We start from the raw sequence: 15,701 nt of genomic DNA, 5'->3' as shown, positions 1-15,701 counted from the left end.
CCACAAAGACAGAAGCAATTCCAAGGCCAACAATAGCCCATCAACACAGGTCCTGAGGTAAGGTATTTATGTAAAATAATATTAAATGTATTTTTTAAAAGCAGCCTGACTTGAAGGATAAGCTCTTGACTGTTCTGATTCTTTTTTCTATCCAATACGGTGCATGGGGAGGAGAGGTGACCAAGCTGCATTGCCTAATATCGGTAGAGAAAAGGAGTTCACCAACCAGGCTGGGCAGTCTGGTCAAGTGTAAAACTGATGACTAGATCTCACAACCTATATGAGGCATGGGCAAACTATGGGGTGAGGGCCATATGCAGCTTGTTGGGCTTGTTGGCCCACATTTACACCCTCCATCCATCTGGTCTGATTCTGGCTTGACCTGTATGTCAAATTTTATATCTCATTGTGGCCCCTGAGCCACAAAGTTTGCCCACCCCTGACCTATATGCATCATGTAGCTTAAGAAAAGGTCTTTTAATTATGTTCAACGTATTAGTGGTGCTTTATAAAGATAAGACACTTTTATTTACAAGCTTATATGCTAACAGTTGCTGAATTTCCACTGAATGAGAAAAAAAGGACGGAGGGTAAACCCAGCCCATACGTACGGTAGCAATATGAAAAGTAGATACACATCAGGGAATGTACAACATTTGGATCCGAGTGCCCTTAATGGTGTTTTAAATAGCCCTTCGTCATCACACGCTTGACTTCACAAAGAAAAAAAATCTGGTGATATCACCTGATAAATGAGAAAGAAATGGTATCATTCAAATTGCTTTGAACACAAAGAAAATCTGCAAACCGTATATAAAAAAAGGAAACCTATTTAAAGCCTCATATAGTGCATATTCTATTGGTAAACAACCAAAAAAAAAAAATTAAGCCAGCAAATTAAAGCAGGTATCACAGCAGAAGGCAAGAGACCCTTTATTTCTCAAGGACAAAATTCAACGAGGCAAAGATAATTTATATGAGAAAAGTCTATCTTCTCTGATAGAACTCTATGTACCAAAAAAAATAATGACTTATGAATATTAGTTAAAAAAAAAATGAAAAATAGTAATGGTAACAAAATCATTTTCCTCCGTAACAATACCATTCAACGTCTGGATATTTTTTTCTACTTTTTTTTCAATTTGGGAGCGCTGGAAATTTTCAAGTAAAATGTTCTCATGCACCAGACTGTAGAAAAGTAGTACAAAGGTGACAATAAAATAATCCAAATCCTTGAAAGAGTTTGACATCCAAGAAGATGAATGTTGAAGAAATGATGTAAAAGGGGTAAAAGAAAAATAATGTAGAGTCTTTGCACTGTCTGTAAATTCCTTTTTTAAATGTTTTGGCAATCCTTTTTTTTTCTCTTTTGTTTAAATTATAAATGTTGGAATTTCGTAGAAAAAGGTAGCTTTGATTTGCATTTTTTTAAGTATGTACAAGCTCTTTTTTTGTTTAATTGTTATACCAGGGTATAAGATTTTGTGTAAGGATTGTTTCCTTTCAAGTGACCCCTGGAGTCCAGCAGCGATTCTTGTGAACTGCTTATTTTAGCTGCCTGTCCTAGCTCTGTGGCTTCTCGTGGCGGTACTGGTGCAGCCGCTGTTGCCCCAGCACTGGGCTGCCATGACTGTACTTCTCTTGCTGATGGGTTTTCCATGGGTATTGGTTCCAGAACTGTGGGCCGTTTCAAGGTTCGGCTTTTTTGAGGTTCCAAGCAAGCCTGCCCTAAGTCTCTGCTAGTACCTGAAGCACCTCGATTTAATAAAAAGTCCATCCTAAGGTACGGCGGTAAATTCATCACGTCACCTTGGAAAGAATCAGAAACAAATAGGTTAGACATTTATTAATCAGTTAAAAGCTTATCAAAGCGCAGAAATTAGAGTTGGTAGCTTGTCAAGATAAAAGACAAGCTTATTATTCTGTTTTCCCCCATCACAGGTCCATTCCACTTTGGATAACATGAAATACATTTATTCAGTAGTATACTCTTTGGGCCCAAAGCAACTTAGAAAAGACTGGGCCTTATTCTACCATCTTAGCAAGAAGCAAGACCAGGAAATATAGCAAGCACCTTTAAGGTCCATGAGCATACACACCCACCAATAGCGCTATTTAAAGTTTCTATATAAGCAAAATAAAGGCAACATTTTCAGTACATATTTGCAAAATCTGTTGATCTGCCATAAGTCTAATTTGGCTCCTGGTTGGGCTCTCCCTGGATAAGTTGACATTGCTGTCTCCACTGCATTGAAAACCCAAGCACTGATGTCAGCCCTGCCCAGTTCTCTTCTGATGGACCACAGAACACTGCTGGAGGTTTCAGCACAACAGGAGAAGAGTAGTTATCGTACATAGTGGGAAAGTGGGAACTAACTGAATTTGAACAAGTATTTTAGGTACCTACATTTATAACATACACAACATAGGTAAATGTGCACACATTGTATAGATGGATTGCATATCTTTAATATTTTTTCCAGACCTAAACTTTGGGAGTAAGAGGTGTTTTATAGCACTTCAATTGAAATGGTATGTCAACTTTACTTAGGTCCACCCTATTTCCCCCTGCAATACTGTGGCTTAAAAATACCTTTGAAAAATACATTGGGCCTGATTGAATAAAGCTTTCCAAGACTGGAGAAGATGTACCTGTGTAATCATGGCACCCTGGAATGGATTTGGTCAAAGAATGAAAACATTTGTCAAATAATGGGAAATGATTTTAAGCCATTCCAGTTTTGCTGTTCTCCAATGATAGTCAATTCATTTAAGTCTAGGATGCCTTAATAAATCAGACCCACTATGCACAAAATAAAAAAATACTTATCACAGACTGGGTTCTGATGCTTCAGGGAGGCACAAGTGCCATTAATTTAGGGAGAGAAATAAACGCACAATTCCATTTGGCTGGAGCGTGTTTTGCACTCATAAAGCAGTGACATCACCTATGTCTTCAGGAAGTGCTAGAAACCAAGCCAAGGTAAGCACAAACATTATCTTTCAATGTTAGGTGTTTCTATTTTCAAGGATTGATGTTAGGAATGTAGATTTTATTTCTTTTTTTGGGGGTCCTGTTTCGAGTCCTGAGCAGCTACAGCCTACATATCAATTTGAAACATACCAAACATGTTAATTTGGTTATTGTCCTTTTGTTATCTCTCCTAAGAAAATCTTTTTGCTTTTTAATATTAACTTACATATTTCCTATCCAATAAAAAAAAACACACACACATAGAAATTGGTAAAAGATGTAAGCATCGGTAAGACGGACATTTCCAGCTACCTCATCCACACTTGGAAAACACAACTTAAAGTCAATTCTCTTTACAATGAATGTTTACACATAATTTAACACAAGACAGAGATGCAATTACACCACCATGTTATACTATCAAAGAGCTGGCCTATTGGTTACAAATACATCAAGCTAAGAAGCCGTTGTATGCAAGGCCAGCAAATTTCCACGGAATAAGCTGTTCTTAATGCTAATTGGATTTCCATTTAAATATTATCAATTGCTATTCTCAACGTGATAAAATAATTATAGAAAGCTGCTGAAAGTAGCAGGGACAGCACAACAAGAGCTTGTGCTTCTGTCCCTGAATAAAACAGGATTTATCGGTCTCATTCTTCTGGCAATTTGTTAAGCCACAATGAGGCTGAGAGATCTTGTTTTCTCAGACAAAGCTTTATTAAGTTTGTAGCATGGTTGAGTTCCCTGAAGTTCTAATTACCTTCTTTCAGCATTTCGACATCTTATTACTAAAGCGAGTAAACCTATCAACCACTTTTAAACCTGCAGAAGAGCAACTTTCAATAATTCATGCAGTAAAAACTAATTAGTAACAAAATGATAAATGATAAATTGCCTAAACTCTGTTAATTCCATTCAGGGCTGAACAAAGCCTACCAGCCATACGTGCAAAAACAAAAAGAGAGACGCATGAGTACTGTTGTCCACTGAAAAAAATATTTTAGGCACTCTACATAATTTACTATAAAAAGATAGTTGGCTTGTAGTTTTTTTATTACATTCCAGACTAAGGCTGAACAATAGAACTGTTTCGGTTCACTGCTTTCAACCAGTCACTGAAACATATTGGAGAGGATGAAATTCCTTTATGTACAGGCATTTGCCCATGGTGGTGTTGCAAAGCAGTTTTTTCAGAAGCTTCTTGCAGCATCTCAGGATTCCTACCACCATATTTATTGACTTGAATGGGATCATTATTAAGCACTTTTGTAAGCATTTGCAAATGGTTGAAATGTGTTTCCCAGCAGTTTGGAGTAAAACATCCTTACAAGTCATTTGTGAAAAAATGCAACCACAACCAAATGCTCACAAACATTTAAAAACGATGCAATCACAACAGTTAGATAATGGTCCCAGAAGCTGGTCTGTTTAAAATTCATATCTGAGATTGATAACCATGCAGTTGGCAACCCCAATTCGAACTTAGCCTAAGGGTGAAAAAAATTAGAATTCTGAATTTCCTGAAGAATCAGGAAAAAAACAAAGTCATTGTAGTGCACACAAGCAACATGTAATCCCTACTTCTGTAAAATAGGAGGTTGTGGCAAGGAAATAGATAGTAAATATGTCAACCCTCATAAATGCATCAGCTTGTGAAATAGCCATAAACTACAGCACCCAAAATTGTCCAAATGTTGACACTAAAAGTCTTTATACTGAACAATTCAGAATTAGCCATGAATGATGACTCTAAATTTATGGATCTTGCTGCATTTTACCCCTAATGCCATCCCTGAACAATGGTCAAGCCAATCAAACAAATACTATCCCATATCGTCCCTGGTCCAGTGTGGCTGAGGTTTGACAGATGTGAACCTGGAAGTCATCAGAACTGAATAGCTCAAGTCACCCGAATGAGATAACTAAGCCTGATGTCAGATGATTGCCTCAGGGCTAATAACAGGCGAAAATCCGGCATGTGTACACCGCTTTTCCGATGTCGTTCATGGATCTGTCCAGGTGGAGCCACGAAAGACAAATGTTCATGATACAAGTGAAACGGATAGAGCGCAGCGGGGTGCCACTCCATTGTTTCCCCCCTGCCCTCCCCTTAGAGCAGAATGGTGCTGTATGTACAGCCCTCGGTCAGTCTTTTGTCATTGGAAAGAATCGTGAAAGATCCGACAGGCCCTTAACGACAATTATTAAACGTGTACATAGCCTAAAGTCTTGTCACATTAGGTGGTGAAGGGAGTCTCACCTTCCTGTGTATGTAGAAGTCATTGGGTAGCTTTATGCTCAGATGAATGGATGCGAAAATTTGCTTTGTGGAAATTTTGCCGACAGTAAGATCGGAAATAAAATTTACCAAAAAAAATCATCCACAGTCAGGAGTTAAAAAATCCAGTTAAAAATGTGTTTTTTTCCAGGTTAAGAAATGTAGTATTGCTTTTGCAGAGATAATCAGATGAAGGCATTGTCATGGGAAATACTGTGATGGATAATAAATACATGGAGGTGTTACACTGACACATGACTTAGTATGCTTGTACTTGCCATGAACAGATATGTCTGATCTGTAATTCACTTGTTCTGTATGTCCTTCCTAATCTATCTACAGCCTTCTCTTGTCAGCGTTCCCAACATATCCCCATGAAACAATCCCTTACCATAGACACCCTGCCATCTCCTGCCCTAAAAATAGCCAAGCCGTGCCGCCAATAATTATCTTTTCTGTGATGAAATTTTAAAGCCATTTTTCCTGGCAGATTTATACTTTTAGCTGCAAGTAAGATGTGAAAATTAGATTTTTGGAGATATTGGAAAACAGATTAGTGGAAGCTTTCAGCTGTTTCATTCTCATTGTCTGCAGATCTCAGAGCGATCGGCTGACAGGAGGAAAACATATTTCTTATGAGATTACTCCACCCTTACAGATCCTAAGCTGCCACAGTGCAGACTCTCTAGCATTCTTCCATTTTGTAATTACAACTCTAGTGTACAGAATCGCTGGAGGACATCCGCTAGGGGTGCCACTAGATAACGCTGCTTTAATATCTCCTTGGGTACACATCTGATTTTTTTTTTTGTCCAATTCTTAGGGACATTGGAGGTCATTTACTAAAGGTATTTAGACTGTTCACTTACCAATGAGAATTATCACCCAGCTCAGGGATAATTTATTTACCTATTTAATTTATTTACCTTAATTAAGTTAATACGATAACATTACCTAATGTCCCTACCATATCATATTGTCATATCCAATTGGTCTTGCACACTATGGCTATGCTTAGATGGCAAACATTGTGTAGTTGAATTTTTAGTATAGAGTAGATCTAATGATTATGGCAAGTGTGCACTAGTAGATAAATAAGCATCCATAAATATTTAATACCATAGTGACATACAACTTGGACCTTAAAGCTCAGCATAAACAACATGCATTAAAGGTATTAATTAAACATGTGCTATTCTATGTATATTTAATATATTCGATTTACCTTCTATCTGAGCAGTTATACAAAAGGACTATGACCGTTAATCAGTAATAATTAATGATACAGTCGTGCCGAGCCTTCCTACCACTCGGTTGTTTTGAGAAAGTTGTGTAAAAATTAGCAAGGGAATGGCAGCCGGGGAAAGCAAAGGCCATAAAAACTCTCTTTTTTTTACGATTAGCCCGAGCGTGTGATCAATGTGTCACAAGGGCAGGGGAATCGGTGTGCCATAACAAACACTGAATTATAACAAGTAATCATAAACTTGTATGCGTGGGATCCCTGCCAGCCTCAACAACAACCGGCACAGAATATCAAACAGTCTTTTGGTTTGGAGGCAGACATGCTGCTCATTCAAAGAAGGGCTTAAACACCCAACATTTAATGTTATTTCCTATATTAAAACTATAATTTTGAGTTTGACAATAATAAGGAGAATGTTTCTGGAACACATTGATTCATAATCAAACATTTTCTTGAAAATTTTAACATGGAAGGAAATTGAATATCAATGAATGCAGGTAAGTATTAATTAAATGATAATTCAAAGAATAAATACCTGAATTTCAATGTTTGCTTCTTATATTTACCTGCACAAAAGACTGGAAGATAAAAGAGTGACAGTTGCGACCAGAGACCCTGCATTCACATGTGTTAACAAGTATCAAGATGATGGGAGAACGGAATTATCTGGTAGTGCTCCCTTACTGTCAAGGTATAGGCTAGGTAGGGGACTAATATGTGTTGTTGATGCTAAATATCTGGGAAGATTATTTTTAACTAATTTCCTCATTAGCCACAGAGGATATACATTTTTATGTGTGCAAAAATACCACTGAAAAGCTAGATATTTTCCTTTTAAAATGGCATCATCACCTATGCAGAAAGCAGAGCCGAAAGAGGGACCCAAAAAGTCTCCTACTATATGCAGTCTTCAGATACATACAGGAGTCCGGATATTTTATAGGAAATTAGTGCGCAGAAGCACATCGAAGGAGATTTTTTGTTTTACTGGATTACTGTAGAAGTCTAGAAGTACACAAATGAGGTCCCTTATTTTTCATTAAAAAAAAAGTGAAATTGGAAGGAGTCAGGCTTTTCACTAAACCTGTTCTTAGATCATGGAGATCACTCAAGGTAAGTAGATGGTTGGCTCTTTTGGGCAGGGTACTCTTCTTCTCCTGTGTCATTTTTTTCGATCTGTCTGACATTTGCAATCCCTATTTAATGTACAGCACTGTGTAATATGTTGGTACTTTATAAATACAGAATATTATTAATAATAATAATAATAATAATATTATTAATAAAAATAATATTGATAGAGCAATTCACTTTATCTGTGAATTCCAGATCTATGCTCAGTACCCACAGCCTGGAATCTGGAATCTTGTGTCTAAGAGGTATCTTCATGTTTGGAAAGCACATAGGTTGCTTTCAATAGCCCAACCACGGATTCACTTAAGACTTATACATTTACCAATAATAAATTAGCCTTATTATCAAAACAACCTATTAGATATATTTCATAAGCTATGAGTTTCAGTGACTGAATTTGTCTAGGTGATCCCTTCACAGAAGCAATCACCGGAAAAAGTTGTACTACATGGCCAACATCAAGCCATGGACATCGTATTATGTGAAATACAAAAAAGCTTCCTATTTATCTTAAACATTCATCAAATATACTCAAAATTGAATTGAAGGATTTATGTCCTTCATCATTTTGCATTGCAGGAGAATTTTTTTTCCCCATTCTCAAAGGACCAGTCCGCCCAAAGGTGATGCTTCAAGTACTGGTGGGCTGGGTCAGTATTGGGTTCTTAGAGGACTTAGAGGCATCAACAATGTGATCAACATACTTTCTGTCCTTGCACTTGTCCACCTTGTGTGGTTCAGCTGCTCCTATTACATTCTTAATTATATCAAATAATTCTTCAGCATTCACCAAAAAATGAAATATCAGCTTTGGGGTGGAGTAACCCTATAACAAACACAAATGCTTCATATATCAGCTTCATGCAAGCCTTGTAGTTGGAAGAAAAATGATCTAGCAGGGGTATCACTCTGCACTTGTAAAGGTGAACATGGAACAATCCTGAATAAATAATAGAACAATGATGAAAAACTGACTTAGCATGAGGATCTGTTTTCTTTCCAGGACCATCTTCATATATTTTTAAGTGTAAAAAGATAATGATCTTCTCACTAACCAGCAACTCAAGAGGACACTACCTATTAATACATCAGCAGGATATGACATAGAGACAGGTGAACGTATGAAAGCCCAGGAGCATTTCGAGCTAACAAACTTAACTATTCATGTTATCCAAAAAAACAAAACAAACAAAAAACACCAAAGCTGTACTAAATATCAGCAAGTCCACTCTAGCTACTTTCAGTTTCCTGGAAGTACAGCAAGTGCTTCTTTACGGGACTACAATCACATGATGTAAAAGTCATCTTAATAAAATGGCTGAAAGGAAGCCTTAAGTAGATCGGGGTTTAAATAAATGGCCTATAAATGTCTCTGTTTGTCTCAGGCAATTGGTGCTACTATAATATGAAAACAAGATTTTTTTCAAAGAAAATTAAAATATTTTTTTGCAAATTAACAGGTTCCCTTGTAAACCTATACCCACCAAAACTCGCTTGTCATGGCTCCCATTTCTCTACTAAAGCCCCAGTCCTAAACCCATTTTTAGCCTTTGTATCAGTTGGTGGGTCTTATTTATTAAAGCTCTCAAAGGCTGAAGATGATACACTTTTTATTAGTGAAGCTGGCTGATCCAGATCCATTTCAGGTTTGCTGGATCACCCAGTTATATTGATGAAAGTGTATCCTCTCCATATAGTGATTAGGTTGAAAAAAGTCCATCAAGTTCAACCACTAGGGAAATAAAAATCTCCCAGATAAAAAAACCCTATAAGACATAGTTGGTCCAGAGGAAGGCAAAAAAGCCCTGGTACAATTTGCTTGAACAGGGGAAAAAAATTCCTTCTGATTTCATGAGGCAATCGGATGTTCCCTGGATCAACAGTCAGTGTTATTTTTACTTTAAAGCCTTAATACCCAAATATATTCTGTGCTTTCAGAAAAACATCCAGCTTTTTCTTAAAGTAATCCATAGTAGTTGCTGAAACTACTTCCTGAGGGAGCCCATTCCAGATTTTCACAGACCTTAGAGTGGAGAATCCCTTCCTTATCCGGAGCTTAAACTTCTTTTCCTCCAGACGCAAAGAGCGCCCCCGTGCTTTGTAATGATCTCAAAGTGAGTAATGGGGAAGAGAGTTCTCTATATGGACCGTTTATATATTTATACAGGGTGATCATATTCCCACCTATACGTCTCTTCTCAAGGGGGAATAGATTAAGTTCCGCTAATCTCTCCTCATAGCTGAGCTCCTCCATTCCTTTTATTAGTGCCCAAAACTGGACTGCATATTCCAGATGTGGTCTGACCAATGCTTTGTACAGGGGAGAGCGTTGGAGAGCTTTAGGCCCAGTGATGGAGATGAGCCCTGAGTGGAAATACGCCAACATTCAGAACCAATGGATGATCTATTGTCAGTGACAACTGCTGGGTGGTATATAACTACATTTTACATTTACTATGTCCCTTTTATGTCCTGAGATCCTAGGGAATAGCAGAGTAGAGTCTTCCATTGCTGAATATGTGAATATTACAGAATGCATGGAGCAGCAAAGGATAACAAATTATACTAAGGAGGAAATTAAGAAGAGAGGTCACTGTACATTCAGGTAATACAAGATTCCCAAGAGAATAAGTTATTCTTCTGTCTTAGGGGGATTTTTTTCCTATGTTGCAATTCCTGTAATGCCGTTCAGGAAATACTTGTTTGTAGTATACTTGTTTTGCACTCTGCAGTGCTTAGGATGCACAGTCCGACCCCTTAAAATTAGGATTGAGGAGCATTATTATGGTGAACAAAATGTTTACATGATATGTCATACTTGGGCTGGAAAGGGTGTGTTTGGCAGGCATGGTGACTTATGTTGAAACCTAGATGGGGGTGTAATGGATCTCTTAATTATGCTCCATGATACCTGTTTGCATTACCAAGGGGCTAAAATAATGAGCAAAATTTATTTGTGCACATAAAAGGTAACAGGTATAAAGTTATATGTCTTTTTGTTGCATGGTTTAAAATTTTGCCATATACATAACATTTATTTTTAATTTTGTAATAAGTAATTGTTAATTGTAATGTTTACTTCACCCACCTGTGAGTGGGATAGAATATATGAACGGCTTTGTAGTAATAGCAGTCAGCTATGACTAAGGCCTTGTTGTGGGCAGAAAAGTGTTAGACTGTTAGCATGAATTTCCTGAGCTGTTATACGGCTGGGGATAAAAGTTTATGAAATGATTTGCTGCTGTGTGCTGGTTGTTTATTTCCTCTGGGCAGAAAAACACCTGAATATGAATCCTTGGGAGAGGAAGAGAAAGAGAAGGAACAAAGGGAAATAGTCAAATAAAAGTAAAGTCTACTCTTCTGAGTTTCTAAACTACTGAGCCCCTAGCTAAAATCATTTTACAAAAACAAAATTTTCAGCAGATGATTTTTATAGCAGAATATCTTAAAGAAAACTTTTTGCTCTCTTTGAAAGAAATATCAAGCATATTGTTTTGCCTACAAATGCTTATATTCAGAATTACAGAAATACTGTACAACCGGAACACTCTTCTAGTCTTCTGAGCAAGAATATCATAAAAAGATTATTTCCCATTGCAGAAAACTTCTGTAGTGATGCCTCCTATAGGTAACAAAGCTTATCTTTGAAAGATTTGGTTTATAAAGGAATTTTAATGTGCCTGTGTCTTCTTGTAGTTTGACCTCGGGGGGTCTTTATACAGTGCTGTGTGTGAGGGAGAGCCAGTTCTAGGAAAAGATCCTGGGAAATCTTTACTACAAACGATTTGGAATTCAGCTCAGCCATCTTACACACGAGTCTGGTGTCTCGGTGTCAGTTGGTTGGCTGGAAAGTTATGGTACAGCAACACACTGATAGGATATCTACTCTGCAGTCTTCTGCCTGCTTGGTCCCAATCAACACATGTTCAAGCAGTAAAACCTGATTGTGAAATAGTAACCTCGTCATGTATACCTCAACAATCCCAGTGTATGGCTCAACAAATATGTAATAGACTGGTGACCTTGGAACCCACTTACTCTTGTTTATTATCTTACCCAGTACAGATTTGGTTCTTATAAGACAGAAACCTTTTCCAGTCTTTCTTTCTAGTCTTTTTTTAAACTGTGTACAATATGGCAAACAATATTCCATCCAGTATTACTATGGAGGTCCATTTTGGCCATTTGCCAAACCACCTTAAGAGAAAATGCAGACTGTCAGGGGATAAAATAGACTATAAGCTTTAAAAAGAATTTAAATAATAGTTTCTATTCATCAATCAGTCAATTAACTTTCCCTTTCTTAAGTCCTTTGCTGAGTTCATTGACAGATGCTGTTCTTTTTTTCTTTTATGCATACAGTTATGACATCATGGGCTGCGTTTTTGGTAAAATGCCAGTAATATCCATTTTATAAAGTGAATCCTATTTTTCTTCTGTTATACATGCTGTGTATAATTACGAATTTATGATAAGTGTTAAAGTTTTTTCATACAATTGCAGGACTTATATTTCAAACATATTCATTATGCAGTTTTACTACTGTTTTAATACTCTTTACTCTTGGGTAGTGTTCTTTCCATGGTTCCTAACCAGGAAAAAATGAACTAGGCTTATATTTGGATAATTAATTTCAATCCTTTGGAGGTGACTAAAATATGTAATAGTGGAATCAATTGGTTTTGGACTTAGTCATTAATGGAAACTTTAAATCAACCAAGTCCAGTTCACAAGCAGCCAATGAGAATGTTGGCTGATGTGCAGCTTAGCATCCCAATGGATTTTGTACCCCCATCTTATTAGTTATGTGATTTCCCTGCCATTCTCCTGCCCCCAATAAACTGAGTATTATGTAAAAAAAAAAACAACTTACCCAGGTTTTTCTGAAGATTAGGGTGACTTCCACCCTAGACATCTTTAGGACCTTTTGCCCTGATGACAGAGGTGACCTCATGTTCCTGGAGCCCAAGTGTTTCTGTGTGTGTTTTTATTTTACTTGTTTTACATATTCCTCAGATTCTAATTGTGGCAGGATGATGGGAAGTGCATCTTCGCATCTACTTCAACACCGTTGCAGATTCAAACTTTTTTTCTCCAAGGCCAGAAGCTTGTGTCCCCTCACTTCTGGCAACATACAGTGCTAGCCTGTCAAATAATGCTACCTGCTGACCATAAATTTGCAATAGATACTTGGAGAGAAATCCAATTTTTGTGACAGATAGCCAAGGGGAACATATTCCTACTACTACATCTTCAGGTCTCTACATCTCCTTGTTCCTGAGAAACTAGGGTTCAGAGTAGGTAAACGGCAAGCTATGCGTAGGACATAGTATTGGATTTCAGGAAAATTAAGTGGACAGTTATGTGTAACAGGGAAGCACATTTTGATGGGTAGAGTTTTTTTTAATGTTCTGATGATGCCATAATGAGAGAAGGGGGACAAAAAAATGCTGCCCCTTATTACCATGACCCAGCCATAGTCTTACACATAAAACAATAAATCTCCCATGACTGAATCATATTATAAACCTATTATACTCTGTACATGGTACACTACACCCAAACATGACTGACTACTAGACATAATACAATTCTATTACACTCCATACATAAAACACGACAACTCCAACATGACCAACCACTGGACTTTACCAGAATACAATTCTATTTCACTCCATACATAGAACACTACACCTCCAACATGACCAATCACTGGACTTACAACTACAACTCCTTAATAAAAAACAGTAATATACTTCCTGCCATTAAGTGTGCCACTTCTGTGCCTATTGCCTCATAGCTATACATCTGCATTGAGACATCTAAAGCACTGCCTGTCTCAAGAAATTTGGAGTGAGATTTGGTGCTGTTCATGGTTCTTCTTGCTGGAGAAGACAAGCTCTCTTCTCTGCTTGTTTTTTTGTGTGCAAAACATCCATAATTAAATTATTATTTGCAACTGCATGCAAATACAAAAATAACAGATCTACTAGTTAGGCACAAAATCTAAAACTGTCATAGGTTTGTAACACATTCTGTTTTGACTCTCCAACAAATGTTGTGCTATAGGCTGTACAACAAAGGTGAGTTCAGGTTTGGAAAAGCTTTCACCTTGTAAAACTCCATATCTCCCCCTGCCCTTGCCTAGTTTTTAAGTTGCCACTGAATTCCACTTAAAGCCTTCTCCATCCTGTAGCCCAACCTTGTATCATCCTCTTTAGCTTACACAGTAGGAATTCTCAATGCCGGACCAGTAACAATTCTTATCTGGTGTCCTGGCTATAAAGAGATATCTCAGCTAATTTCAATAGCAGAGATGAAAAATGATTTTATGGCTTTCAAAGTAATACACAAGTGAATAAAAGGGTGCTTGTTATACTGCCTGCATTTGCTCTTCGATGTCTTCAGGGAAAACCACACCTCTCTCTGCTGAATGTTGTTACCTGCCAGGTCGCTGACTTCACTATATACAGAAAAACATTTGCAGGCACAGTCAGTTCTCCTGGCTGGTCTCTTAAAAGCCCATTTCAAGTAATTGTCCTGCTAAAAATAGAGATATCCCACTTCCCAGCAGAAACCATGACCCTGCACTGATTGGGTCCACTGTGTGAGCGCATTTACAGCCATGAATAGCCAGTCATTTAGCGGTTACATTGTAGCTAGGGCGCCACTTAAGGGTCGTCTCCTCCAGGAAAGTTCAAAGCCCAGGAACATAGGATTTCCTAAAGTTCTGCGGTAATGAGATGTTCTGCGGTTAATTAGTTAACCAACTCTAAGACTGAAATGTTCTTGTTTTTTGTACCTATTTTATTTTAATCTTTTGCACTATTAGCAATTGATTTTGGAAAATGTAATCACATGACTACGTTTTCAATAATCCCCATTTGTGGACCAGTACTATGAGTAGTACATTAGGGGCATACTAAGGAGGAAGGAATTATTATAAAAAATGTAAGATGGGGGAAACCCCACTTTTTTAGTTGAATGTCCCTTTGAGTCTACTTTGAGTCACAGGGCCTGATTTATTAAAGCTCTCCAAGACTGCATACGATAGACTATCATAGGAACCTGGATGGTCCAGCATACCTAGAATGGACCTGGTTAGGAACTAAAAAAGGTCACCTAATAGTAAATGAATTCTGGACCAGATCTATTGCAGTTGTTCTGTATTACGCATGATAGTTTATCTTCTCCAGTCTTAGAGAGCTTTATTAAATCAGGCCCATTGACTCAAGTACCCACTCCTGTACACGCAGAATGCTTGTGTATGTCTAAATACAGATATTGCAACACATTATTGGTACCATTACACGTGCGAGAGTGAGACAAATAAACCTAGGGCTAGCATTTATAGCTGGCTTTAAACTGAAGGGCTGTTGGTAAAGTCTTGCCTATGTACAATTTGGGTATCGTAGGTTTTTTGCCATTCAGTAGATGCACCTATTTCTGAGGCTTGACATTTCAGATCTTTTTACCTGGCACACTCATATTTTACATTTTACAAAAGCAAATTGAGATTATATTTTCTTTGTGTGTGATATAACTAAATTGTCTTGAAAAATGTTTGATTTTTAAAGGAAAATGTGCACTTTAGTAGATGTGTTGAAAATTTAAAAAACAATCTGGCATTAAAACAGTTTGGGCTTCTCTCATTGTAGGGATGGTGGATAGAACAATAGGATTTATCCCTAAAAACAGGGGAGAACAAAGTGGTCACTGCTTGATCACATATACGAGCCAATACAAATCAATAGTAATAACACTATTATAAGCTAATATACTGTGACTTTGTCTCCCCATTGTCAGGTGATAGCAATTGAAAGTAATAATAATAAAAAAGATTATGCCACAAGTATCAATAATGACATGGGGAGTCAATCATATACCAATGCCATAAAATTAATATATTGTGAAAATAGGGTATTGGTATACATTTGACACCCCATGCCATTACCCCCATACATGCAACATAATCTTTTTTCCTAAAATCTATCTATAATGCTCCAGTGACCAACTAAGCATCTCTACATACAATTTTAGATTTATATTCACAGACTTGTTTATGG

The 15,701-nt window shown here is 37.4% G+C and overlaps 1 protein-coding gene across 2 annotated transcripts in view; it reads right to left on the bottom strand.

Annotated features, from left to right (window-relative positions):
- Window positions 1-920: 920 nt before the first annotated feature.
- The window catches only part of DSCAM (DS cell adhesion molecule), a 159,782-nt gene continuing 145,001 nt past the window's right edge, over window positions 921-15,701 (bottom strand). For both annotated transcript variants that reach the window (XM_072398307.1, XM_072398308.1), the window contains one exon: window positions 921-1,809. In XM_072398307.1, the coding sequence (XP_072254408.1) occupies window positions 1,463-1,809 (347 nt within the window). In that variant the 3' untranslated portion in view covers window positions 921-1,462. The remainder of the gene's footprint in view (window positions 1,810-15,701) is intronic.

This window comes from Pyxicephalus adspersus, chromosome 1 (genome assembly GCF_032062135.1).
Source record: "Pyxicephalus adspersus chromosome 1, UCB_Pads_2.0, whole genome shotgun sequence".
NCBI lineage: Eukaryota > Metazoa > Chordata > Amphibia > Anura > Pyxicephalidae > Pyxicephalus > Pyxicephalus adspersus.
The sequence above is the reverse complement of the archived record's forward strand: the minus strand, read 5'-3'. Positions and strand labels throughout refer to the sequence as shown.